The sequence below is a fragment of the Centropristis striata genome, chromosome 24 (assembly GCF_030273125.1).
Source record: "Centropristis striata isolate RG_2023a ecotype Rhode Island chromosome 24, C.striata_1.0, whole genome shotgun sequence".
In the NCBI taxonomy this organism is placed as follows: domain Eukaryota; kingdom Metazoa; phylum Chordata; class Actinopteri; order Perciformes; family Serranidae; genus Centropristis; species Centropristis striata.
Genome location: NC_081540.1, coordinates 3,942,597 through 3,969,393, shown reverse-complemented (window position 1 = coordinate 3,969,393; position 26,797 = coordinate 3,942,597). Strand labels below are relative to the sequence as shown.

Here is a 26,797-nt window from a genome sequence, read left to right as displayed (position 1 = left end):
CTGCAACCCCAGTTCAGATAAGTGCTTAAGGATGAATGGATGAAAATGCAGCAGCATATCAGCGAGAATTCAAACTTTTTAAATATAAATTATTGTGATGCTGTGTTGCAAAAAGCCTATCAGTGGACAGATTAATCTGCATGACATCGCTCTTATACACTGTTAAAAAACCCTGTTGTTTGTACGGTAAAAAAACGGCAGCTGTTGTTGCCAGAACTGTACCGTAATAAATATGGTGCAACTTTTTGTAATATTATGGTAAAATTATATTAGAACTGTTGATTTTATGTTTAAGATTGCGATTTTATTCCATATTTTACCGTATAAATAAAAAGTTTTTCCATCAAAAGAAATGCCATATAATTGACAAGAAAAATAAATGCTGCATTGATTAAAGATTTTACCATTAACTGTTACAGTATATTTTTGTTAGAGATATTGTGTTTAGTACATTAACAGTGATAAAAAGTATTTTTACAAAAAAGAAATGCAAGAATGATTGCTTGCATATATATTACAGTATATTTTTGCTACACACACAAAAAATAAAAATTTAAAAAATGCTAAAATTTACATTTACGGTGTTTCATTGTTACTGAAACTGAATGAACCCATTTATCATTTTATGGTCTTTTACTGTCATGGTTTAGCAGTTTTTCACCGTAAAATCTACAGACATTTTTAAAGTGTGTCTGCCTCCTCAGTGTCCACCGAGGCAAGGACCCCGCTCTCAATCTGAGCTAATTAAAGAAAAATAAATCGCAAAACTTTTCTTTCATCTTCTGCATTCTGATTTTTTTACAGTCATCAGATCAGAACTCCATGAGGAAAACAAAGATTTTAAAGTTGTTTAGACTTTTTCCTCACACTTTTACCCATGATGAAGTTATTTCGGCAACCTTTTGACCTATTTATTGCAATTAAATTGCAGCAAAACCTCTTTATTTTGTTTAATGTGTCCAGAAGAATCCAAACACTTTAAATGTGCTGTCTTTCAAGGCTGCGTTGGTCTATTGAGGCTTATCATCAGTGCAAAACAAACAAACCACAAAACAGACTCTGACAATTTCAAAACTATACTGTCAGAGGAGGGTTTCATCGTTTGATTTGAGGGGGGATTTCTGCTCCCATACAGCAGTGTTTATCCGCTGTACCTGAGAGGCTGCTCTCACAACAACACATTCAATACAGTACATCCCATGACTAAATACTTCTGATGTTCTGATGCAGAATTGGGTCACCGGCTTGCTGTTTAAACCGTGTGCCAAGCGAACAACAGGATAGGGGTTCAATGTCCACGGCTCCATAGCAAGCTGCTCCGCTTGGCGAGCCAGCATCATAAGATGGCCCCCAGGGTAAAGCTCAATAACAGACAGGAAGTGAGGCTGTGCTGACAGACAAAGTCACCCCTCATAATGGCACTTCATTCATGGTCGCGGCTCCTGAATGCACTACACAGCTTATGGACACTTGATATGGATTACTGTCACTTCAGTGCCTTGAATACACGCCCTTTGATTTTTTTATGTGCTTCTTTTCTCAGTCAACAGTCGTATTTTTGTCAAAGTGAGGACTTTAAGTGTGAGCCATGGTGTCTGCTGAATACCGGCCAACGCATTTGGCAGCCATTACAACATCAATTGACATTTTAATAGATTTAATGCAAATTTTCTGCTCTGACATGCTCAATCTTCCGTATCGTTTTACATAAACATGTGCATTTCATGCACGTTTGCCTTCCATCGCCCCAGTGCATGCTGGGAAAGGCTGCAGCCCCAGTGGTGACCCTGAGGGGTAAAATGTGCGTATAAAAAATGGATGGTTGGACGGTTTGATGGATGTGGATTCCATTCTAAATCATCCCACATCAATTAAAGTGACCACAGGTGGATGGAAGTGATAGAGATGTCAGGAAGAGAATGTTAATGTCTTTTATGTTCAGAGGAGACGAGGATGTTCGATAAGAAACCCTGCCTGACAACAACGCAGAAACTAAACTTAACAATGTGTTAAAAGTCCCAATTTGTTTGCTGAAAGGGTCTAAATCCCCGAGGACGGTTCCAGTGATGCTTTTCACACGTTCTTCTGGTAATTAACGGGACTCTGAGTCCATGTCCTCCTCTCCACTGCTGCACTCTGTAGCACTCTTTTTTATTTACTGTGAAAGTTTTAGTCAAAACTTAATTTTGTGCCATTGTTGTTGAGGAGAATAGAAGCGAATAGGAGGTGAATATTAATTTTTGCAAATGTGTGACCGTGTTCTGAACAACGACAAAATAGCAGAAAAAGCTTTCAATAAATATATAAAAAGTATCTTCATGCATTCACTTAAAAAAAAAAAATCCCCCTTTTTTCTGAAATAATGAGATAATTATCTCAGTATTCTACCAAACATTTCTTAGAAAAATATTACCCTTTATTCTGAAATAATGAGATAATTATCTCATAATTATGAAAAAATGCTGTAATTAATAACAATATTCTACTATATTTTTTTCCCAGAATTCATGAGATAATTATGTTTTGAATTCAGAAAAACAGAGCAGAGATTTGAACAATAAAATAGTTGTCTGAATTTCTCTTATTCAATAAGATAATTATCTCAGAATTAGGAGAAAAAGTCGTATATTTTTCTGAATTCATGATTGTGATGATGAATGTCATGATAATTACATCTTGAATTCGGAGGGACAACATCATTTTTTTTAAGTGGTAAAATAATTGGTCACGTTTTTCTGATTCAATTAGAAAATCATCTTCAGAATTCTAACAAAGTTTAGTTGTTTATTATTTATTTTTTCAAACTAGGATTTCAAATGAAAGAATTATGAGTCTGACTTTATCCTGTGTTCAGTTTTTGTTCTCGAAGTTTATGCAAATAGGTATATTTTTAATTAGAGAATGCTTCATTTGCATATTTAAGCACAAAACTTGGCATAAATAAAATCAGTCTTAACGTTTGTAATGAAGTGGGGAAGTTTCATGGTGAAAGACAGTCATTTTTCTGCATTTATCCACAAAATAATGGCTTTGCAGGCTATTATTCCTCATATATGATCATCTTATAAAGCACAACACATTATTATTTGCTCAAGGACAAGTTGTGAACTCTTCCTTTGCCCCAGAGTAAAAGCTGCCAACTTCAACTTTAGACCGACATCGTTTCACCTCTTGCACGTACTGAACTCCTTTTGTCCTCCAGCAATCATATCCAACAGTGCGATTGTACTGCGTTTCTGCCGCTCGCTGTTCATTAAATGTCAGGAGGAATTAAAAGCAAGAAAGAGGTGCAGCTTGAATAATGAAATGTGTGAGGCATTAATTGACTGCGGCTTAGTACAAAGAAGCTGGTGAAAGTCTTGGACGCGATAGAGAGATCGATGATGTTGCCCAGAAGAGATGTTCTGTTGTGCTCTCAGATATGAATATTAATGACTTGTGGTTAGAGGACGATGTAACCGATTTTTAACAGACCATTTTATAAAATAATAACAGGCTGAGATCATATGGATTTTTCGGACTGTTTCTTTGAAAGCATCCCGCTAACAAAGCTAATATATCATCTGCAGTACAAATGAGACACTCCAATAAGTCCACTTCAGTGCCTGTATTAATGGAGGCAACACAAACACTATTATTGCAAATAATAAGTGTATGAGAAGCATTATTTGTGAGTGCTCATGTGTAGAAAGACCTCACTGTTGAGCCTGTGCAATTACAAGTCACAAGACATGATTGCAGCCTGGCTGTGGTGTAAAACAAACATAGGCTGTGTTCAAAATGAATTGTAAATAGTCACAGTTGGTTACTGGTGCGGTGTTTGAGTTCAGGTCTGTGAGCTTGTTTGCCTGAGCTTTGTATGCATAAACAATGTATTTTATAACCATTGGTTACCTTTCCACATGGGCTTATTATGAGTCCTGAAATTCGCACCATTGCTCATGGTTTCCACGTAATTGCATTACATGTGATAACAGCAAGAATAATCAGTGTTACTTTGCAGCAGCTGCCTGCAAACACGAGCAGCCATCGTCATTAGAGCCAGGTTCCCATAGCTTACGCCAAGCAAGAGCTACTCAGCTCTAATGTGCCACCGTTTTTCTTCATTATTGTGAAATTTATGCAGCAAAAACCCATGATGTTCACAAGAAAGTGGACAAAGAACAGGATGTACATTATGCACTCTTCATGTTTTATAATGTAGTTTTCCTTGAACCCAATGGATTTATCGTATATGAAGATATTATATAAATAAAAGATGTGGACATAGCGACCGTGACCTCACCCTTTGGTTTGTAGAGTATCTTTTGATTTTGAGTTTGGTATTTTTGCTGTCACCATCTTGTTTTTGTCAGAAGTGAACATATTTGGGTGTGAGGATGGTGCTATAGAGGAGCGAGAGTTTTGTTTTATCGTCTATTTTACTCTAAATGGGAACATGATTTTAAAAAATGAGGAACTGAAGAAAACTTGGTGATAAATCACCAAGAAAAAGGCCCATTTTCTCATAGACTATTTACAGACTTCTTCTAGCAGCCAGAGGAGTCTCCCCCTGCTGGCTATTAGAGAGAATGCAGGTTTAAGACACTTTCAAATGGGTGAAAATAAGTAGAATACTTCTGCTCTCTCCCAAGAAACTTTTGCAGTCTCTCACAAGACTATTGCATCTTCCTTTACCTTTTTCTTATTCCGTACACGTTGCTCTATAACAGCAGAATCTGACCATGTCTTAACCCAAGCATGAAGAAGAACTGAAACAACTGAACTGTATTCCTAAATGAATCTGTACTTTACACACTGTTTCCTCATTTTTGTGAGAACACGCAAGTATCTTGTAAGAATGCAAAAATATCTCTCTCCCCGCCCCTCGGAAGTTCTTCGTTTTTCATCCATCTATCTTTTAGGGCCCAATTTGTATACTTCTCTTCTTGGAGTTATTTACTCATCTTATCAGATTTATTCTTCAGTGTACCTCTGTTGTGCGATGGGCTCTCTGGTGAGCTTTAGTTCAGAAGTGATTCCATTTATTTGAAGCCGGCCCCAAAAGTAAAAAATGTCTCTGAACACAGTTATGCACTCTGCTAATGTCTCACCTTTAGAGAAGCTATTGCTTATGAGTCTCATAGGATCAAGCTGCAGAGGATAATTTGTCTTCCCTGCTGTGCATCTGTGTGTGTGTGTGTGTGTGTGTGTGTGTGTGTGTGTGTGTGTGTGTGCTTGCCTGTGTGCATACCTTAAATGATGCGTGTCTGCATACAAATGTATAAACATTTATTTATTCATGTTGGTGTGGTATCTGTGTTTGTAGGCTTGCGTGTCTTTGTTTCAAACTGTGAAGTTTCGTGTGTGTGTGTCCCTGCAAAGAAGCTTCAGATACATCAATTATGATAGAAAATGGAGGAATTAGAGAGGGTCCGCTGTTTTCCCCCAGAGAGGAGGAGGAAATGAAAGTCATGCAGAAAAAAGCAAGGCTGGTGAAAAACCCTGCAGCCATTGTTGTGTGATTAAGGACTAGGTTTGAGCCATCGTGGGGGGTTAAATTATTCACGCAGCAGGAAAACAAGCAAATGGTGTTTACACAAGTACATGCATGCACGTATACATACGCGCTGTGCAGGACTGATAACATAATGAGAGAATGTCATTGTTTTGGGTGCAGCTCAGGGTGGCTGGTGCGTCAATTAGTCAACCGGTGCACTGCAGAGAGGCTCGACATCATTTACAGCATCTACAAGATGGAACATTATAGTGCTGACCATAAATTCATAAATTCAACTTTATGTAATATTGCAACTCTTTATTTCCTGTTTATCAGTTACAACTTCTGTTTATATTCTGTACAGCACTGAAGGCACACAAAAACCAAAGATATAATGGAACATAAGTATATACAAAATATACAGAATAAATAATTAAATCTAGTTAAGTAGAAAAGCTACAGAGTGTGTGCTTACATGAACCGTTTCAAAGTTTCCAACAGTATGGATGGAGTGTGTGGTGCAAATTCTGACAATGTCCACATTGCAAATGTCAGTCCATTGCTTTAATATGAGCGGATAAAAGTTGGCTGAAGTCAGTGGGCAGGTTGTCTGCATAGGAAACTGGAGCGTTTTGTTGAAGCTGCTCGTCAGTAACCAATGGTGTGCTAACAGGTTAATATGCCCCGCCTTGAATCAGTTCGACACAGTTCCAAACCAGCCAACCAGCATGAGGAAGGAGCGGCGTTCCTAAATGCTGTTTGTCAGACGTAAAATAATGACATGAAACACAACCTCACATACACTCGCACACACACTGAGATAAATCATACACATTTGTGGCTCATTTTTTCTGGCAGAAATAAAAACAAAAACGTTTCAGCAGGACTCTGTTGATTGTCATGCACCATCTTATGGCATTTGATTAGTGCAATGCATTTTTACAAGATTACAGTTGTGTATATTATACTTTAAGTGCTGTGTTTACTGATTTTCTTTTTTTGTAAATGTCACCAGTTTGTAGAAAAATAAATAAAGGAGCTATGACTGCAACTGTGCAGTGTATTGGATCAATCAAAAGAAGTGACAGAGAAGAAAATAGCACACTCCTATCACTGTTTACCAATGTACAGTTGGCATTTCGCTGACTCTACGGCACAATGAGCATTCTGGTTACAGCATTCCAGCTGGCTTCTGTTGACAGAGGGAGTAATCAGGTCAGACCCAGAGTCAGGATCCACTGATTAAGACAGCGTTTCTGGGTCAAGTGGTGATTGAAAATCACTCACTTTTTCTCAAACATCTGCTGCATCCCATCAGGATGTCAGATGTGCGGATCAATTCATTTGGTGGCATGGAAATTTAATCAATCATCAAAAGCTGATTGAGTTGATTTCGAGGAGGGTTTCAACCCCGGCCCGCTAAACACACTGCGACAGCTTCTTTAAGTTACATTTGGCCAAAATGACTATCACCAGCTACATAACATGGCTGTCAACAGATAAACTAAACCAGTTACATTCTGTGCTACAGTTAAACTTAAAGTGATGTGCCCATGATATATATTTCACACTGTGGAAAGTACAGGAGGGCAAACAGGACAAGGCACTTGGTTGAAAACTTATTATATATAGTTGTTTTCTTTTCTGCTTAAGCTCAGTTAAATGCAGTTTGATGCTCCAGCACCTCCAAGTAGTCCGGCTCAGTATGCAAGTTAGCCTTTAGTTCAAAGTACTCGTTCTTAGTTTGCTCAAGCATGACCTTGCGTGGTCTTGAGTACATAATTGTCTCCATTAGCTTTAACTCCTCCTGGTGCCCCGGGACCTGCATGTCTACAGCAGACTGGAGCTGGGGCATGTTTTTACGAAGGTACTCCGTTATTCCCAGCTGCTGCAGCTCCTTCTCCCTCTCCAGAATATTCCGGTACAGGGAGTTGGGGTTTCCCAGGGTGACGAACTCGGCGGGGCACTCCCCGGTCATGGGGCGGAACTTTGAGCTGGGGTTTCCTGTGAGCGGGGACGTGTTCTCCTTCTCCATGATGCTCCGGCAGACGTGGTGCTTGGCGCCGGGTTCGTCGAGGCCGTAATCCAAATCCGTGTCGTGTTCCTTGTGCTGGGAGCAGTAGGTGGGGTTGCGGCAGATCTGCACGATGGGGCTGTGTGATCTCTCCTCGTACAGACTGGCCGAGCCGGTCCTCTGTGTCAGAGTGTGGTGTGTGGTTTTCTGCCCGTACATGCTGTAGTGTAAGTGGATGGGACTGCTGCTGGTGTTCTCTCTGGGCTGCTCCTCGGCTGCTTTTTTCTTTGCTCTTCTCCGCCGCCGGTGAACCACAAACACCACCAAGCCGGCTGAGCAGAATATAATCATGAGGACAAACATGAGGAGGCTTAAGATGAGCACAGAGAGGGGGACAGTGTCCGTTAGTGAGCTGAACAAACCCTTCCCAGAGCTGTCAGGCCCCAGCGTGGCTGTCACGCTCTCCTCCCCACCTGGGGACATGGGGTAGTAGGTCCCTAACCCGGGACACAGGACCTCATGACGGAGGCTCCTGAGCTCAGCCTGCATCACTTTCTTTGGGGTGTGACACAAAATGGAGCCCACCACGGTGTCCTTTCTGAGTTTCTCCACCCATTGTTTGAGGCTGAGCAAGTCACAGCTGCAGTCCCAGGGGTTGTCCTCTAAATAAATCTGCTCCAGCGAGTCGAGTTGATCAAGCACGTTGCTCACTGGCAGGTGCATAAGTAGATTTTTCCTCAGGTTTAATTTGGTGAGGGGCACATTGCGGAATATCTGCGCCGGAAGAGAGCTGAGCAGGTTGTTATTTAATGACAACAGCTTCAGGTTTGGCAGGGGATTAAATGTGCCTGGAGCAATCTCTTTGATAAGGTTGTATTCCAGATACAGGTATTCAAGGTTGTGGAGCCCCACAAACATTGTGGAGAACAGTTTTTCAATTCGGTTGCCATTCAAATACAGTTTTTTCAAGCTGCTCAAGCTGAGGAAAGTTTCATTATCGATGTAATCAATTCTGTTGTTGGCCAGGTTGAGCAATTCTAAACTGTCATATGTGACAAAATCGTACTTCAACAGTTTCTGGATCATATTTCCTGTCATGACCAGTTTAGTGGGGCTTTGCTGAAGTATTCCGATATCTGAAACCTTTTGAATCCCTCTGTCCTGACAATGCATCAAAAAGCCAGCCACAGGGTGATTGTGACAAGAACAGTGCTCCACACAAGGGCTGCCGGGAATGTGAGACGGAGTCGGTACCTTGGCGTCATCTTTGGCGTCGATCAACTTGGGGCTCTGAGACACTTTGGATGAAGGAGTAACAACCATATCCAGTGACTTTGAGGGCTCCTCCAGGTTAATATCTGCGTGGGATGGGCACAGAACATCCCGCTTCACTTTAGCCAGAATGGTCCCCTTGAGGTGATGTGGCGTGCTGCAGACCACGTCCCCGATGGCCGACTGGGCCCTCATGTTCTCCATCCAGATCTTTAGGTGTAAAATATCACAGTCGCAGAGCCAGTCGTTGTCCTCCAGGAGGAGCTCCATGATCCGTCCGATGTGCTCCAAAAAGCCGACATAAGGCAGTGTCTGGAGCTTGTTGCCACGTAAGTCCAGGTGGGTGAGGGGCACGAACCGGAAAATGTTGTTGGGTAAAAACTCGATGGAATTATCATTGAGGATAAGGACCTTGAGGCGGATCAGTTTGTTGAAGGCCCCGGGCTCGATGACCCGAATAAAATTTGTGTCAGCTTGGAGGAACTCCAAATTCACCAGGCCTTGAAAAGTGTCCTCTTTCAGAGTGACGAGGAAATTGCTATTTATGTGGAGTTTTTTCAGCGAGCCGAGAGTGCTAAAGACCCCCGGTTCCAGCTCTTGTATGCTATTACCCCCGATGTGCAGTGAAAGGGCATTCTTAAGCCCTTCCATTTCCTCGGCGCGGAGCTCAACCAAGTCATTTTTGTAAAGGTTCAGGTGGAAGGGCACACCTGACGGGACTTTGATTTGGGAGATTTTGCTGATGTTTCTCTGCTCACAGTTAAGATGAAGGATGCCATCTTTTCCCTCGCAGGAACACAAGGAGTCACAGGACTCACTAATAGAGGATGATGCCTCTGAGGGATGGATATCTTGGGATCGGGCCGTGGTGAGAAACAAGCCGATGAAAATGATGCAGGGCAGCATTTCGGTCTGAGATATCTGTAAAGAAAGGAGAGAGGCGTGGAGAGAAGGGGTGGGGAGGGAAAAAAACAACGTTAAGTGGATGTTGTTTCACAGGTGATGCAAAGTTTCACACAAATGAAATGTATTTTGAATCATCATTTTACAGTGAGACCCTACAGGCAAAAACATTGTTTTTTCATGCACTGGTCGGTTTTGCTTCAAAAACTTCAAACTAGTGGAAATTAAACTTCAAAAAATATACATTTAAGTGTTTATTTTAATAGAAGTTGACTTTTTTTTTCTGTAGATTTCTCCTGAACAAATGTACGCATTCGCAAATGCATAATTTGCATATTTAAACATGAACTTTCAGAAAACATCATGTTGATGTCTATTAGTTGATTTTTTTCATGGTATTCATGTGTAGAGTCTTGCAAAATGTTTGGAATTGTACAATACATATACATATTGAACAAATCATCAAAATGACTCTTTTCTAAATTCTGAAGAGTTTTTTTGTTGTTTTTTTTCAGTATTTTCAGATTTATGTGATACAATTTCAATTAATTCAATTCCATATGTAAAAACCTTTGATTCTATTATGTCAAACAAAATAATCTAACAACAATTCTGAACCTGTCTTTATGCAATTTGCAGATGCATTCTTAAAAATAATGTTTCAAAAGACTTCCAGTACAAAACAATTACAAAACAATTGTCTTAATGTGGGTAAAAATGTCAGAAAATGTCATGCCTGTATCTATTTGTTAAGTTGTATGTATGGCCTAATTTGCATATTTTAACATGGAAACGTCATGTTGATATCTATCAGTCGATTTTTTTCACTCTCTTCACATGTAGCAAAATGTTTGGAATTGTACAATATGTATACATATTTAACATATCAAAATGACTATTTTATATATTCTGAAAGTTTTTTTTAGTGACACTATTCTCAGATTTATGTGATAGCAATTCCATCTGTAAAAACCTCTTTATGCAATTTGCTGATGCATTCTTGCATTAATGTGGGTAAAAATGTAGGAAAATGTCATGCATGTATCTATTTGTTAAATTGTATGTATGACACTATTAAATTATATTCAGTTCAGTGACCCACATGTCATACAAGTTTCATGTGTTACAATACATGAACTTTGGTTGTTGTATGTGTAAAAGTGTAACAGCGTAAAATTACATTTGTGGGGGCATCATATGCATGAGGTGAGGTCACACTCATCTCGGATGAGGAGTGTTGTACAACTGTCTTTATATAGTAAAAATGCATGAAAATTTCATAACAGGAAAAGGCAAACAGTGTCACATGGCCACTATTGCTTTGTTTTGTCACTACAATAGTCATGACTTATTGATTGTTTTTGTTTTAGGCTGAAATAAACTACCCTACACACTAACCCTCTCTCTGCATAAAGTTATCCCTATGTGGCCTTTATAGTTTGTAGCAATGCTGTGCCCTGGCTGGACTCAAAGAACAGGAGTTAAACTAAGTGTAGCCACTAATGTGAATCCTAATAATCCATATTATTATGATCATCTGTATCCAGAGTTTCTGTCCGGACACTGTGTTACCGATGAGTGAATGCACTCCACAGGGTGAGCAATGACAGTAACACAGCATCTCTTCCCCGTGACTCACACATGGATAATGGTACATTTAAAGAAATGACTTTCTCATTTGACTGATTTTTCTGCCCTTTCTATGCAGACTCATGTGAACAAAGGCTTTACTCAGTGTGAGTCACACAAAGGCAGAAGTCAGAGCAGCCCATTTGGAATACATGTCAAAGCAACATTTATAAAAGACGTTCTAAATAAAGAACGGAGAACGAATGCTCGTGTCTTTAATGTTCCACCAATTAACTCGCACTCGACTGGACTGAAAGGGAACTAATGACATACCACACCTATATTCATCAATCTGATTTGTTAAACTGATTGTGTTACTCCATTGGTCCAATCTGTTTGACTGCCACACATACAGCACGGTCTACTGAAAACAAGTTCAACCGAGCTCATATGAGGAGGATTCACTGGAAGAAGGGTTTATATCCAACGACAAGAGTAATGCTGCAATGTGATTTTAATGATGAGATGCCTCAGCGCCACATCTCAATCCATTACGTTAATTCGACAAAGATCAGTGGATCAAAGGCGAGATCGCCCTCATGGGACTGGTGGAGAACTATAGACGTCTTCCCATGATCAAGGATAAGTTGATAGCCAACATTCACCAACAGAATTCTTCAAAGAGATAAGAAATGGAAAGATGGCCCAGCTGGTCTTGTTAACAACCCGATTAGCATCTGGAAAGCTTCATTCTAACAAGACTAGGCAAGCCTAGTTGAGCCACTACAGCCTGTGGAGAACAGTGTCTGCTAGAGACCGAAACCTCTGACTCATGACACAACTATAAATGGCATTCCACTCTCTCTTTTGACAGAAGTTTGGAAAAAATACCCCCCTCCCCCTGTTGAAAGTCAATAAGGCACATTTCTGGGGGTTTCTGCAATTGATTGCCTGTGCCCTGAAGCAGTTGTACCTCTATACCTCACTCTACATTAATTTAAATACTCGCTACAGCCTGCCTTCACACCTTAAAAAGATATATCTTTACTGTAGTTGGTTGAGATGAAAGTTTTTCCGACCCCACACACACCGTGTCCGAGGAGACGGCCAAACCCCAGCGGAGCTCTCACTTTCAAAGACAAAAGCTGAATTTGAAGGAGTCTCTTAAATTGTAACTTCATTCTTGCCTCTTCTTTTTCTTTGACCTTTTTTTCCCGCCTATTTCAAAGTGCCACAATACATTTTGCTGTTGGTTGAAGTCAAAATTATTGATGAAACCAAGACAACACTATGTCCAACATCTTTGATATATTCAGACATATACCCCAAGGTCAGTGTAAACTTTCCAGCCCCAGACTCTCCCTCCACGGACTCAGGAAACTCTGAAATAGCACTGAGGATACAAAAGAATAAGAAATGAATAAAACACAACCCAAATACCATCGCCAAAATCTACCTACTGACTTCGATGAAATTTTACCAACTAAACGCATTAATAATCCATTTCACTCATTTCTGCAGGGAATCACCAGCACATCAGACCCAATACAGCAGAATAATTAGTTGGGTGTTCTCGCCTCCAGGGACATCCAGTGCTCTGAGCCGGCCTGCACAGCCGCACAACAACAACAACAACAACAACAGCGAGACACACCATTGAATTAAGCAATATCACACGAGTATATCATCATGGCAGGTATTCTGTCGGAGGAATGAGGCTGCAGCTCCATCATTTCCTGCTCTCTATTCCGCTCCGTCTTCTTAATGGACTGAAGTCTATTTCAGCCCAGTCTGGGAACAGTTCAAAGCCCATGATGTTTGCTTTATAGTGTTGGGTGTGAACTTAATTTTTTTTGCTTCTATAACTTGTCTGACACTGTGTCGGCTAATGAGAATGCAGTAACTGGTGAGCCGCAGTCAAATATGAGCACACCTGCAGGTTTGCAGAAGAATTCAGGCTTCTGTTTCCCTTCATCCTCTTCTGATGACTATTCATAACTTAAGCAATGAGGAAATAAGTTAACCTTTGCTGTTCATCTAGAATAATGTTACTGTTCATCTACTTAATGGACCGAAGCAGCTGTCAGATACTTGATTGAAACTGTTCAGTAAAAATATTTAATAAATGACGAGCAATTTATTAAAAGTCATTAAACAGGACTTGTGCACATAAAACAGCATCAACTAGAACCCATTTTGGATTTGGAGAGAAAACCTTTTCATGTCATCTTTATATATCTTTACAGCACTTAAGGACAGAGTTATTTATTTACAGATACAGACCTGGAAAGAGGTTTGACCTGCTATAATGATATACTGCTGCTAGCATCCTTTAGGAAATATCAGACAGTGAGTATGGGCATTTTAAGGAATTTCCATATTTCAGTACTCGTATTAAGTTATTATGAAGTACTCGCAAAGGGTCTAATGAGCTTTTATGTCTCCCAAATTTGTTAAATCTCTTAAGCAAGCTAAAAATGAACATTATGAACCAATAAAAGGCAGAAAATGGGAAGGTGTGATTGTCTATGGGCTCCGATTACCCATGTTTATCATTGGAATCCCATGTGTTGCAACACAATGAACCACAAAAAACTAATTTGGCAAACCTATTAAATATGTATTGTTTAGACTGATAACATTCAGAATATGGCCCAGAAACCTGGCATCAGAGAATATCTTTGGCCATTTCCTTTTCATTACTTATCTGTTTTTGCTTGTTCAGAAGTCTGGTGGTGGTCATGGTACCCAAGGCACTCACCTCTGTGACCCTGATGGCTCGTAAGACAATGCGAAATGAAACAGACTATTAACAGATGTTATCGCGTACTGCATGATAACTCTGCAGAGGGCAGATATGGAAAAGGCATTAGCCTCGTGCACTCTTTCTTCTGCATTTCAAACAGACTTCTCTAACTGATCCATTTTTCTAGTTAATCAATGTTGCATGGTACGCAGCGTGACGGGCACGAGAGATGAAACGCTCTTCCGGTGTGCCCTTTTTTGAAAAATTCTAACGTGCATCTCCTGCTGTTCAGACAATTCAATTAGAGATCTACTGAAGCCCTCGGAGATCTCCCCTCATGCATGTGTGTGAAGCCAACTCATCGTCCAACATCAAATGATGTGAGCTAGAAAAGTAGTACATAGCTGAGGAGGGAAACAGCAGAGGGGAGTGGAGAAGGAAAATCTGATGATGGAATATTTATTACACATTGAGGCTTTCTCCAGGCGCTGTAACGTACACAATAGGCTTTGCCCACTTGCACACTCAAATATAGCATGTTCACACTTTATTTGGAGCAGCTATATGTTGTTTTGTTCCAGTGCACTGAAGCACTGCCTAATATAATGGAAGTCTTTTGTTGCCTCATGAGTATAATATCATGTCGCAGTGATGAGGCGTGTTTTATAGCACACATGCTGAGATCAGTCATGAATACACATGTTCATATGGCACATAGATACTTCTCCAACAGTGCAGAACACTGCCCTGAAGAACTGCTGTCGTTCCGTGATTAGATTTAATGTTATTCACTGATGATCAATGCACATAATATACTCCTGTTGCTAAGAAGATGGCCGATATTAAAAGCCGACAGCCTCAGCAGCTGAAAATCAGATGCAATGGCTGAACACTAAACAACCTTGCACATCACTCACAATGATGTTCAACTTCAACTTTTAGACTTTATTGCTCCCTAAAGGGAATTCTCTTCTGTCTTTTACCTTCTTCACAGGAAGGTCAGGTTTAGCTACAAGGCAGTAGAGCCTTGCAGCCGCTAACGATTTAGTGTCTTGCTCATGAACTCTTCAGTCAGGAAGTTAGATTTACCACCCCGGCTCTATGATGCAGCCCTGGAATACATGACTAACTTAACTTTCATATCCTTTTCTGCTTTATTTTCCTCCGTGGTGATCCACCAGAGAACCGACCTCACTAGGCTTGAGACATTAGACTGACAATATATAGCACCACTGCTTATTCACAATACACATTCAACATGCCACAGTTTACCTGATGGGCATAACTCACAGCATGCAACATGAACATTCTCACTAACATGTTAGAACAAATTAGGAACCCATCCTCTATCACTCTGATGGTGATTTAGCTTCTTGAGACAACAGCCAATATTTCTTGGATTCCTGTGCAGCCAGCAGATGTCAGGATAACGAATATTGGCGGCAATATTTCCATTTCTATGCGCCATGTGTTTACAGTCCGATTAGCAACTTGAGACATGAGAATAGAGTTGGAATTGAAGGACAACTTCTATGGCTGTGTCTGGATTGTGCAGGTAGATTTTTAAACAGCTAACAAAAAGCTAATTTGTTGTCAGACTTTAGCTGATGGGTTCTGAGATTGCATTTCTGCAAATAATGTATCTGTTTACCTGCATGCAGCCAAAGCATTGCTCAAACATGATTGGTCAGTTCTACTCTGAGTCCAGATTCTGCATTCATGTCCAGATAACTGACAAACATATCTTCTGACCTCTGACTTTGACAACACTTCAAAGAAAATTGTATTCCCAATACATTTGGGAAAAACAGGGGTCCCACAGAGCATGTAATCTTTATTGAAGACCACAAAGCAAGGACCGCCCTTGGTTTCCATTGATTTTACATGCTTCATGCACCAAAACGGTCAGAGTGCTGCAGTACAGCTTATTCATCCTCTATACATTCATCTTAGTTTGCAGAGAATTGACACACAGAACACAGACTCAGTATGTGACAGCACAATGTGAACCTGGATTTGAACTGACTCGCGTGCACATTCTCCAGTTGACAGTTTAGGACATTATTTTTAGATAATATGAACACAGCTGTAGTCATGTTCTGTCCTCGTCACTGTCAAAGTAAGTAAAGAACGCTGGAGCCGCAAATAGCCCATAAGGCACGAGCCTAATTCCTTTTTCTGTAGCGTGAGGCGACTTGATGTACAAGTATGAAAAGCTTGTTATCCCTTGTGGCACCCGACAGATAGAGCCATTCTCCCAACTCCGTCAAGACTGATAAAAGTCACTCCATACTTGTGTTTTTAAACATATTGAGTGGATATCTCGTGGATACTCTGTAATTTCCCAGTTTTTCAACCTATTTTAAAAGGCTTCACAGCCAGCTCAATTCTGAACATTTTATGACCCGAGTCCTCCTCATTGCTAGGCTACCTGCAGTCATGGTGATTTATGGATCTTGACAACGGGGGGTTGAAGGAGTCCATTTTAATTCACTGGAGTCTGAGGCACCCTGTCGGAACCATATAAATAGTGTATAATAAAACGCTGTATCATCTACATGTTTAAAATGTAAATGTAATCCATAACAAGGATCAAACACTATGATGGAGAATTCCAAGCAAGTATAAATTAGCCTAGTTATGCTAATTTGGACTTTCTTTTCTTCTGACTGTTAGCCAACCCTTATCAATACATTATTTAACAGTTAACCCATGAAAGACAAGCAGGCAACTGATCACCAGACCAGGAGTGTTACGCCTCCAACATACTTTACAGTCCTGTAAACAGCTGGGGACAGCTGTGGACTTCAACCACTCAGCCATAATGTTGGCAGCATTGTCATGGACACCTGCAGCCATGTCACCAAGTCCCCTGTTAGTTCTGCTGTGAGGCCGTCAGCTGTGTGTCCGCTTGGCAACTGTGTGGCAGTTATTAGGAAGATTAAAATGCAGGTAGCAAATGTCACTTTTAAGCTTTCTAATCAAAGGCACGTGTTATTGCACGTGTCGCAACCAAAAACGGTATAAAAATAAGAGAGGATATTTGGGCTTTGGTTTTAAATAGGACCATATCTTACAAAATGAGCATCCTGCTTAATTGAAGAAGTCTTGAAACGAGCAATTGGGAGCAAATGAGAGTGAAGAAATCCAGTCAGAAGTCATTTTCCTATTGACTTTACATGCAATCAGACCTTTTAACCAAGTTGCCCCCTAATGGTCATTAGCAAGAATGCAGTTTTTAGCAGGTATGCAGTTTTTTTTTTAACTTAATAAGTTTTATTCTTATTATATTTTTGTTTATTTATTCATCTTTTTTGTTTTCATTATTACTGTTTTTATGTTTTTATTATTTTTTTATTTTCTCCTTTCTTTTTTTATTATAATTATTAGGACTGTCCTTTTTCTTCCCACTCTTGTCCATGGGGAGGGAGGGGGGTTTAATACCTAATGTTAATTGTACTGACTCTGAAATGGGGTACTTTGTTTGAAAATTTCAATAACTAAGTTGTTAAAAAAAAAAGAATGCAGGTTTTAGGCACTAAAACCTGTTTTTTTTCTATGCATCTGCTTTCCTTTAAGATATCCACAGTATCAGTTTATATTGAGCACCATCTGCAGCTCAAGGAAATATATCAGTATAACTAAACTTGTACGTCTTTAAAACATAAAATCAATCCCACATCCTCCACCTGGATAGGAGCCTGCACCAACTGCTCTAGCATGCAGGAACAGAGATGTAGACACTCAGCCTCAGTGACCTGGGAGGAGAGCCTCATGTCCCGTGCTCTGATGGCTGCTACAAGGGTTGCATCTTTAGAAACATTATCAGTGGCCTGTTAAAAAGCTACATCAGCTGTGTGCTTTCACATGTCATGCAGCAGTTCTAACAGCTGGCAGCTGATCATATGGCAAGACATAAGCAGCAGGGCCTCATATACTGAGCTGCTGTACACACAGATATGCATCCATGTGAAAAAGAAACAAAATGGATATAAAAACAATGGCTCACTTCTCGCTACCTTGTGTACTGAATACCCTTTTTTTTTGTGTTGTTCACTGCTGGTGGGCCTTAATTTCTGATAGCGAACATATGCATGATAGAACTAATAATAGAAGCACAAAGACTGCATGGGGAGGGGAGGGGGATGGCTCTGCTCCCCTGGCAAGCGCGATTTAGCAGGCTTGCATTTCAAATGGTCTGTTTAACTAATGCGCAGTAATTAGTTCTCCAGAAATGAGCAGGCAGATTACACCAGTGTATAGTGGCATCAAGGTGCATTTTGTAAGGAAAGACATCTGCACCAAACAGATGTAAATTTTCTGTGTACATTATTGTCCCTTTATAAAGGGACGTATTATTTTCAGGAGTGACTAACCAGTGCCCAGCACCACTGGTAAATTAAAGATAAATTCATTTTGAATATATGCAGCTGTATGTGGAAAACCTGGCACATCACACCTGAAAAAATAGATCTACTTGGGAATATTTTGGCATCATTGTTGCACTGTACTGATTATTACTTGCACTCACTTACGTGCGAAGAGATCATTATTGTTGAGAAACATTGATAGAAGTCTGTATTCAGCTCTAAGTAAGGATGTCCTCCATACTAATCTGCAGTCTTTTTGTCTGTATCTGTTTAGTAGATTGAATTGCCCATTTAAAGTAGGAACCCAACCCTGAGAAGAAAGCCAGAGGGTAACGGTAATGACAGTCTTATGATTCACTCTATAAATAAGTGTACTGTAGATCTCATGTCTACTACGCAAACATCAGTCTGAAAGGCGCCACACATTAAAGGTAGACGGACCTGATTATTGAGGATAAACAACACCTAGAACATTCTGTAATATCTGGCCAACAGGACCGGGAGGTTAATAATCAAGGATTTCTGTTGGTTTCTGTTGTGTGAAAAGATCGTCTTAACATAAAATTCCATATGCTCTATAAAAATATCAATTCCACACTGGAAAACAGTATTTCACAAGCTCAATCTGTTTCATGACGGATTACAGTACCATGCATAAACATGCCTGCATGCGTTGGCAGATACGACTGGCAGATGTATGACTGGTTTGAATTAAAAATTACTGTATGCTTACAGTTCTTCAACAGAACCCTGCTGAGTTTACTAATTGGACAAATTATTTAAAAAAAATGTTTTTTTACGATCACATCTGTTATTGATATAGTCATTAATACCAGATGGATGGTTCCATGAAAATCAGTCAAGAAGCCGACAATACATGTGTAATTATATTTGCATGTTTTTGTTTTATATTTTATTGATGTAATATTCTGAATTATAGTATAATATTAGTATACAATTCATTTTTACTCAGGTAATGTAAACAGCATATTCTGGTTGGGTATTTCAATTTTTTTCTTTTCGGAAAGTAGCATTTTTTTTTTCATTTAATTTTAATTTTCATACCAAAATACTTTGGATTTTAGTTGCATTCTTTTGACATGTATACAGTACATTCTGAATATGCTCTTGTTTACTGTCAGTTCTGTAGGTTGTAAACAAACCAACCAACTAAAAGTTTGCAGGGCTAGGCTAGAGAAGTCCAAAAAACACACACACACACACACACACACACACACACACACACACACAAATAAACTATGAATATTCATTAACCATGAACAGCTTATGAGGAAATCCTCATTTCCACAATGAAACTGCTACTGTCAATAGTAATTTTGCATATTTTGGCAAGTAGACGCACATTTTTTAAAATTTTAACAGAGCTAATCTATTTGAGAATGCTGAGCACAGGCATGTCCGTGAGAAGAAAATAAATAAAATAAATAAACAAAAGAAAGCTGCCCCAGCTTTAAGCCCTGTGGATTAGCTTTCAGCTAACCTAGCAAAAACATATCCAAAGTTCCCTCAGCTCTTGTGGTGCAGAAAAAGTAATAACAGCACAGAAGATTAGCACAAAGTCACAGACTATATCTTACTGTTTGGAAAACATGCACTGGCAAGTTTTACCTCTGATAGAAAATCACTGTTTGGATCATGTATACCTCCGATTCTGATTCTCTGGCAGCTCTATCCTTCGTTTATTCTCCAGACACTTCTATAATTCACTTCTGTGCCATACTGGGATCAGTTTAAGTTGCTTTATGATGCAGAGCCAGTCGAGCAAACTTCCACCCATTTTACACCCTGAACAGGCAGATGCACATGCCTGAAGGGAAGCTAGTATACGGCCAATGGAAATAACAAGGCTCGTTGGAACTGGCAGTATCAGGCAGTGCAGACTTTAGCTATCCACAGACGGAGAAAAAGCTTCTTGGTTTATGGGTAGAAAACATTTTCACAGATGCATGCAACACAGCCCCAGTCAATGGGCCCCTAAACAGGATAAGCTGGTTAGAAGATGGAAGATTGATAGATGTCAAGTCTATACAAGTCTGTACACAAACCATTGCATCATGCTTATGCAGTTCATTTATTTTTAAATAATAGGATGTGTGCTTCTGTTTCAGTGAGATAAAAAAAAACAGCTGAATAATGGTCATGAACTTAAATTTTACCCTTAACAAAATAAAGCCTGCAGTGTAAACCTTGATGTTGAAAAAGACAAGTTTGAGGATAAACCTAAGGAATCTCCATTAGGGGGAATGCTGCTTTGTACTGCAGTCCCAGTTTGGGATTTAGGCTGATAAAAAAGGTATATTTTTACATAAAGGTTTTGTCTGCAGAAGTTTTAAATAATTTATAAGGGTACACTCAAGGCAACAACTTTAACGCAGATTTAGTTCAAGGTAAGTTGTTTTTCTGCCCTGTTTTCTGTTTTAAGATCAGGTACAGTGGCTGAGTTAATTGAGTGCCTGATGACTTAACAACTACAGGGACTTGAGCTGACCTGCATCGTCTTCCTAAACTAGACCTTTCAAGACCAATTAAGCAGGAATGCCACAACGGGCAGTTAGAGGAGCTGGACGGCATTCTGCAGCTCCTGTTTAAACCTGTTAGAAGAACAAAAGCTTCAAAGTCAAATCATAAAACACCCTTAATTCCCTATTTGTGTATGGAATGGATTATTGCCAGGCACCTTAAGATCATCACACAAACTAAAGATTAAAAGCATTTACAGACAACACCGCAGCACAAACTGTACCGCACGTCTGGCAGAAGAAATGTGTGCATATCACACGTGACGTTGATGCAACAGAAGGGAGTGTTGCATTTCAAACAAAGGCTGTTTATTGTCCTAAATAATCTGCTCACTGAGCATTTCAGCAGAACGCTTACCACAGCCCATCATATTCTACTTCCCAAACAGCAGGTTTTTCAATATTTATCACGCATTCTGCAAGATAGATCGACAGACGAGAGATAGACGGATCGACTCAGCACTTGTCATGATGTCTGTTTTCAAGAAGTAAACAAAACCTTGATACATTGTGTGGTGTTATTTCTGTAAAATGCCACGTTAAAACATTGATCATAACTCAACTTTAAAAAGAAATCTGAATGTGTTGTGTTGAAAATGATTTTAAGAGTTGGTTCTACATTTGGACTGAGGCTCCTAACATTTTTAAGTAAGGAGCACCAGTGCTCCTAGTGGAAAAAGCTAAGCTGGAGCCCTGCAAGGAATATCGACCTGCCAGACTCCAATAAGGGATCAAGCGGCCCGAGGCTCCCACCTCCTATATGTGTCTCTTGACAGAGAGCTTTATAGCAAGGAGGCTTTTTTCTGTGTTCTCTCTTCACCATTTCTTCCAGCTGAGATAACGCACTCCTGGACAACAGCAATAGAACGTGCAAACAGGCATAGGGTTCTTTTAATAATACTTAATAACTTGTCAGACAATTACATAGGAGGCATTTACACAGAGTGCTTTTCACAGTATGAGCCCTAACTGCTACTTTATTCCTCTCTGCTGGAGCCTGATTGATATATATGAGACCCGTATGGATTTTGGAAGGGAGAAATTCACAGATTACCGATACGGTGGCCAATATAGTGTTTTTTTTGGCTGAAACTAGACCTTGTCAATGTAGATTGTGCACTGTTTCTTCCCTGACTTATATAAAAAAGTACTCAGGAGGCTGCTAACTATCTACAGATAACTTAATTAACGAATATTTAACATTTGTATATATTGCACATACATTACATTGCCAACCAAATGTGAAACGTTAAACAGAGAAAGAAATAATGAATAAAAATAAAATAGATAGCAGAATAAAATCCATTACTGTATGTCCATCATCAGTCAAATGGCAACCATTTAAAAATAGAACAAATAAAAGTAAACTGATTATCATAAAATAACCTATTATGTTCATTATCAGTCAAATGCCAACCATTTAAATCAATAAAAATAAAATAAACAGCTAAATAGTACTGTATGTTCAATATCAATCAATATCCGACCATTTCAATAAATCATAAATATTTAAATAAATAGCTAAATAGTACTGTATGTTCAATATCAATCAATAACCGACCATTTCAATTAATTATAAATATTTAAATAAATACCTTAATAGTACTGTATGTTCAATATCAATCAATATCCGACCATTTCAATGAATCATAAATATTTAAATAAATAGCTAAATAGTACTGTATGTTCAATATTAGACAATATCCAACCATTGAAATAAATTAAAAATTAAATAAATAGCCAATAAGTAGTGAATGTTGAGTATCAGTCAATTGCTGACCATTTGAATTAAAAAAAAACAAAATAAATAAATAGCCAAGTAGTATTATCAATCACCACAATCATTTTTTTCTGCATTATACATTTAAAAAAAAATTCAGTGCATATTAGACCACAAATAAGAGGTAAATTTCATCAGTCAGGCTCTACTGGCCGTATCTTACTTCCACACAGGAATCAGATTAAACCAACAACCTGGCTTAGCAGCACAGGAGAGACATCTTCCCCCCTTTTCTCCTTATTTACTTGGAGGTCACCAACCAACAGTTGCGTGCATCCACTAATACTAAAAGTCAGGCTGCTTTTGCCCCGAGGCTGAAGCAGAGAATGAGAGGGAGTCTTGGACGGCAAATGCGAGATAGTGAGACTTGTTGCGTCCAGCCAGGGGTTGTTTCATTCCAGCCTGACATGGGATAGCAGATTAGAGCCCCTGCACTCTATTGCTTTCGCGTGCACGTGTGTGAGTGTGTGTCTTGTGCTCGTGCATGTCCCCAGCCTTGCTTATGTACAAGCTTGACCGTCTATCAGCTCCTGGAGTGCCCTGCAGTGTTCCCAGGCACCAATTATGGTGGGACTTGTCCCTTTTCTCTTCTGTATTGGAAGTGATGTGGCTTGCCCTACAGGGTCGACACCACCACTACACCCACATATCTGCAGAGATTCTGCCAGCGCCCGCGGCCCTCCACCGCAATCCTGGAGAAATGATAATTATGACATCCGCCCACTCAAGAGGTAAGAGATAGTTCAACTCCCTTGCCCCTTGTTCCAGCCCTTTTTTTGACTGATTCAATATTCTGTGGGCTCACGCTGCCTTCTTTCTCCGTGTCACAGAGAGGCAGAGGCTCTCCAATATATCTGCAGGCTCTCTCGCTCTCAAACTAGTGTGCTTTAATAAAGTTTCACAATGCCCCCTTCCCTGCCCTTACCCTCAGCTGATACTCCTAAAACGCCAGACTGCTTTCACTGGTGAGACCAATTTTCCTTTGGTTCTTCCACAAAACACCTATTCAAACGCACATTTGTTTCCCCCCTCATTGCAAGCCATTTGTTTCATACGGATCTAACTGACAATTTGAAGCAGGAGAAAAGACACATCTCCATAAACTCAAATAATTACACACAGACCTCGTTAACAATAGATTATTTTGGGAAAACAGCAACATGAAAAAAGCAGCATACAAAAGTCCCTTTGTGAATCACACAGTTCTGCATAATGTGTTAAATTGGCCCGCATGTCACACCACAAACTAATCAATAATTAATCTCATTCCTCACACACATTAGGCTTAAGCACTCCATACATTTATGGTATGGAACACTTGGGCAATTATTATTATTATTATTCTTAACCTATGATTCATCCAAGCAAAAAATTAGGACCCTAAGCTCAATTATGCAATTCACCACTTAATTAAACAATTCTTGTCTTCATTAAATTGCACTGGAACAGGAGTAAAACCTCACCAGAATGTGAAAAAAGCAGTCCTGCAAGACAAAGTGCAACCTGATTAAAACAGGCTTGAAAAGAAAAGATTTATTTAATGGGTGGTGATCAGGCCAGGGATGTATAGAGGGCTATAAATGAGATTTACAGACTTCTGATATAACTGATACCCGGCTCTGATTGGCTGTTACAAGCCGTGATGCAGTCCCCATTAAACACACCTGTGACCACTGACACTAATTATAAATATTCATACGCCACAGCTATTAGCTCTGGCTCAATGCCAGGAAGAAGGGGCCACAGAATAACGAACCACCGGGCATTAGACTGTGTATTCACCCGCAAGTGAAGGAAAAATAGAGCCACTTTAAGTGTCAGGGATTTAGTTAATAAAAAGCAGGGTGCAGGCACAGCAGCAGGCTTGATTAGCATAAGCCTGCACAGCGCCGTGGGATACAGTAACTGCGTGTGGCAAAGAGCCAGGTGTGCTGGAGGTAATGGAGCCCCCTCAGGATAACTCCCTGGTCCCTCACTGTCAAGTCCACATACTTTTTACAAGACTTGTCAATCAAAATAATCATAAATAACAACGGACAGTCCACATACAGTGCTGTACATTCCGCAGTAATGTACTTTTTGTGCGGTAGAAATGGGGAGCTATACATACTGAAGCTAGTTGGAACCTGCCCCTTAATGGACACCTGGATTCCTTGCTACCTTTGCTATTTCATTACACAACACCTTCCATGAAGGGTCCAAAAAAAGTATTTGAGCCCATTACAGTATGATGATACACAAAATATGAGTGTCCTTACCGTCTAAAACTGATGAAAAGAGGGGCAGGCTAGTCCAAATGTCACCGTACTCAGTCCATCAGATTGGGGGAAGAGACGCATTGAGAGGGTCTAACCTCCACAACACTTTCTCTCCGCTCCTTTAAAAACACACAGTGACACACGGGAGAAACTTCACAGAGGTCCGTCAGTCCCCACTTGTCCTCTCGGCTCCACAGTCTCTCTTTGACAGCGCTGTCACACACGGGCTACTAATTATTCCCTTTGCGCGGAGAGAGCAGCTCTCTCTCGGTGAGGTTTCACTCCGGTCCCGGGATGATTGAGTGTCTCCCTCCTCCCGCAGCCTCCACCACAATTAATTATGATTAAGTTGCGGGTTCGAGCCGCTGAAAAAGAAACAGTTTTGCGGTTAAAAAGAGGCTATTTGTTCTTCTTTTACAGTCCACTGTGACAGATGAAGGCGCGCACGGTGTCCAGCTCTTGCGCCGCGCCGCGCGCTCTGTGTAGTTAACCAATCTGCGATATATTGGAGTTGCTCAGTAATTTGCATGCTGTAGAGGTGGACTACAGAGACGGGAAGCTGCGTCAAAGCTCACATAATACATAGCACGAGTTCTTGTTGTGCCTTTCACAATAAAAGCATATAGCTCAACGGACAGACTTGACTTTTTTCCCTTATAGTGTCCTCCTCCACACTATTCCCCCAGTAAGTAAACGACATTATAGAAACTAAACACCATCTTTTATAATTTAAACTCATATTTAATAGCTGTACAATCAGCAATGAGCATTTTATAACCGTTTCACTTTTCCAACTAGAAATTTTAAATTCACCTATTTTATTTAGAAGGGAAAATGGACCAACTTCCGGGATTTCCTGGTTATTTTTGATACAGCTGGGGAAGCTCTATAGCAGTCACAAGGAGCTCCTCCTCTTGGAGGTTCTTACAATACCAAGGAAAAGGAAAACTTGCATTGATGGGCTTTAAATAGCCTGGCTGCAGCACCATGTCTCAGAGATTAAACTAATGTTAGATAATAGGAATGTACTAATGTATCCAAAACACAGATTAATGACACAATGAGCCAATAAACACTCTCCTAAGCCACAAAAAAACATGTAACACAATAAAAGTATTCATTATAATTGACAAATGAGGGCAGCTTGTTTGCAGGAAGTCCGGTAGCAAAGACTTTGTGGGGGATCTGCACTAACACACAGTGCACGGCTCCCATCATGCAGAGAATTGGGCTTCAAGCTGCTCTGTGTCCTTGAACAAGACACTTAAGAGCAAACAGTTCCAGCTGAGTTGTAGCTCAGCCTGACCTCTGACCTCCGTCTGGTGCAGGTACTAATAAAGTATGTCATTATTTTATCACGCGTATCTGAGTGATGTGTTAAAAAGCCAAACAGTTTCATATATCAAAATACTGGATAGCAACTGATTCGCTGCGTTTAAACCCCCGGCTCTAATTCTCTGCAGCTTACGGGCTGATCACTCTCAGATGGCCCGGGAATTTCTGCCTCCAAGAATGGGTTTGTGTCTCTCAGAATAAAGCCAAATGGGTTTGTCACAAGATTAGTGTAAATTTAACTCCCATCTGGAACATCATAGAGTTATGAAAGTCCTCACCAGTGACCCGAGCAAGATAGATCTTCAAAAGAAGGTTTTCGGAAAGACCGAGGAAGCAAAAGTGAAAAATTACAACCTTGAAAATACTTGAGAGCTTGTAATGGAGCCCTTAGGACTTAGTGCAGAATGAAAAAGTATCACTCACTGATTCATTTGCACAACCTGTTATCAACTTAGAGTTTGTTTTGCATGCAGATTTGAGTATTAAGACAAAAATCAATATTTGTCTGTGCACGCAACTTTAATGTCAGTT

The 26,797-nt window shown here is 40.0% G+C and overlaps 1 protein-coding gene across 1 annotated transcript; it reads right to left on the bottom strand.

Moving 5' to 3' along the window:
• Window positions 1–5,762: 5,762 nt before the first annotated feature.
• On the bottom strand, window positions 5,763–25,496 carry slitrk6 (SLIT and NTRK-like family, member 6). The gene is made up of 2 exons (XM_059328190.1): window positions 24,932–25,496; window positions 5,763–9,686 (listed from the first exon to the last, which is right to left on the bottom strand). The coding sequence occupies exon 2, from the start codon at window positions 9,669–9,671 to the stop codon at window positions 7,134–7,136; it is 2,538 nt and encodes an 845-aa protein (XP_059184173.1). The 5' UTR covers window positions 9,672–9,686; window positions 24,932–25,496; the 3' UTR covers window positions 5,763–7,133.
• Between the last annotated feature and the right edge of the window lie 1,301 nt (window positions 25,497–26,797).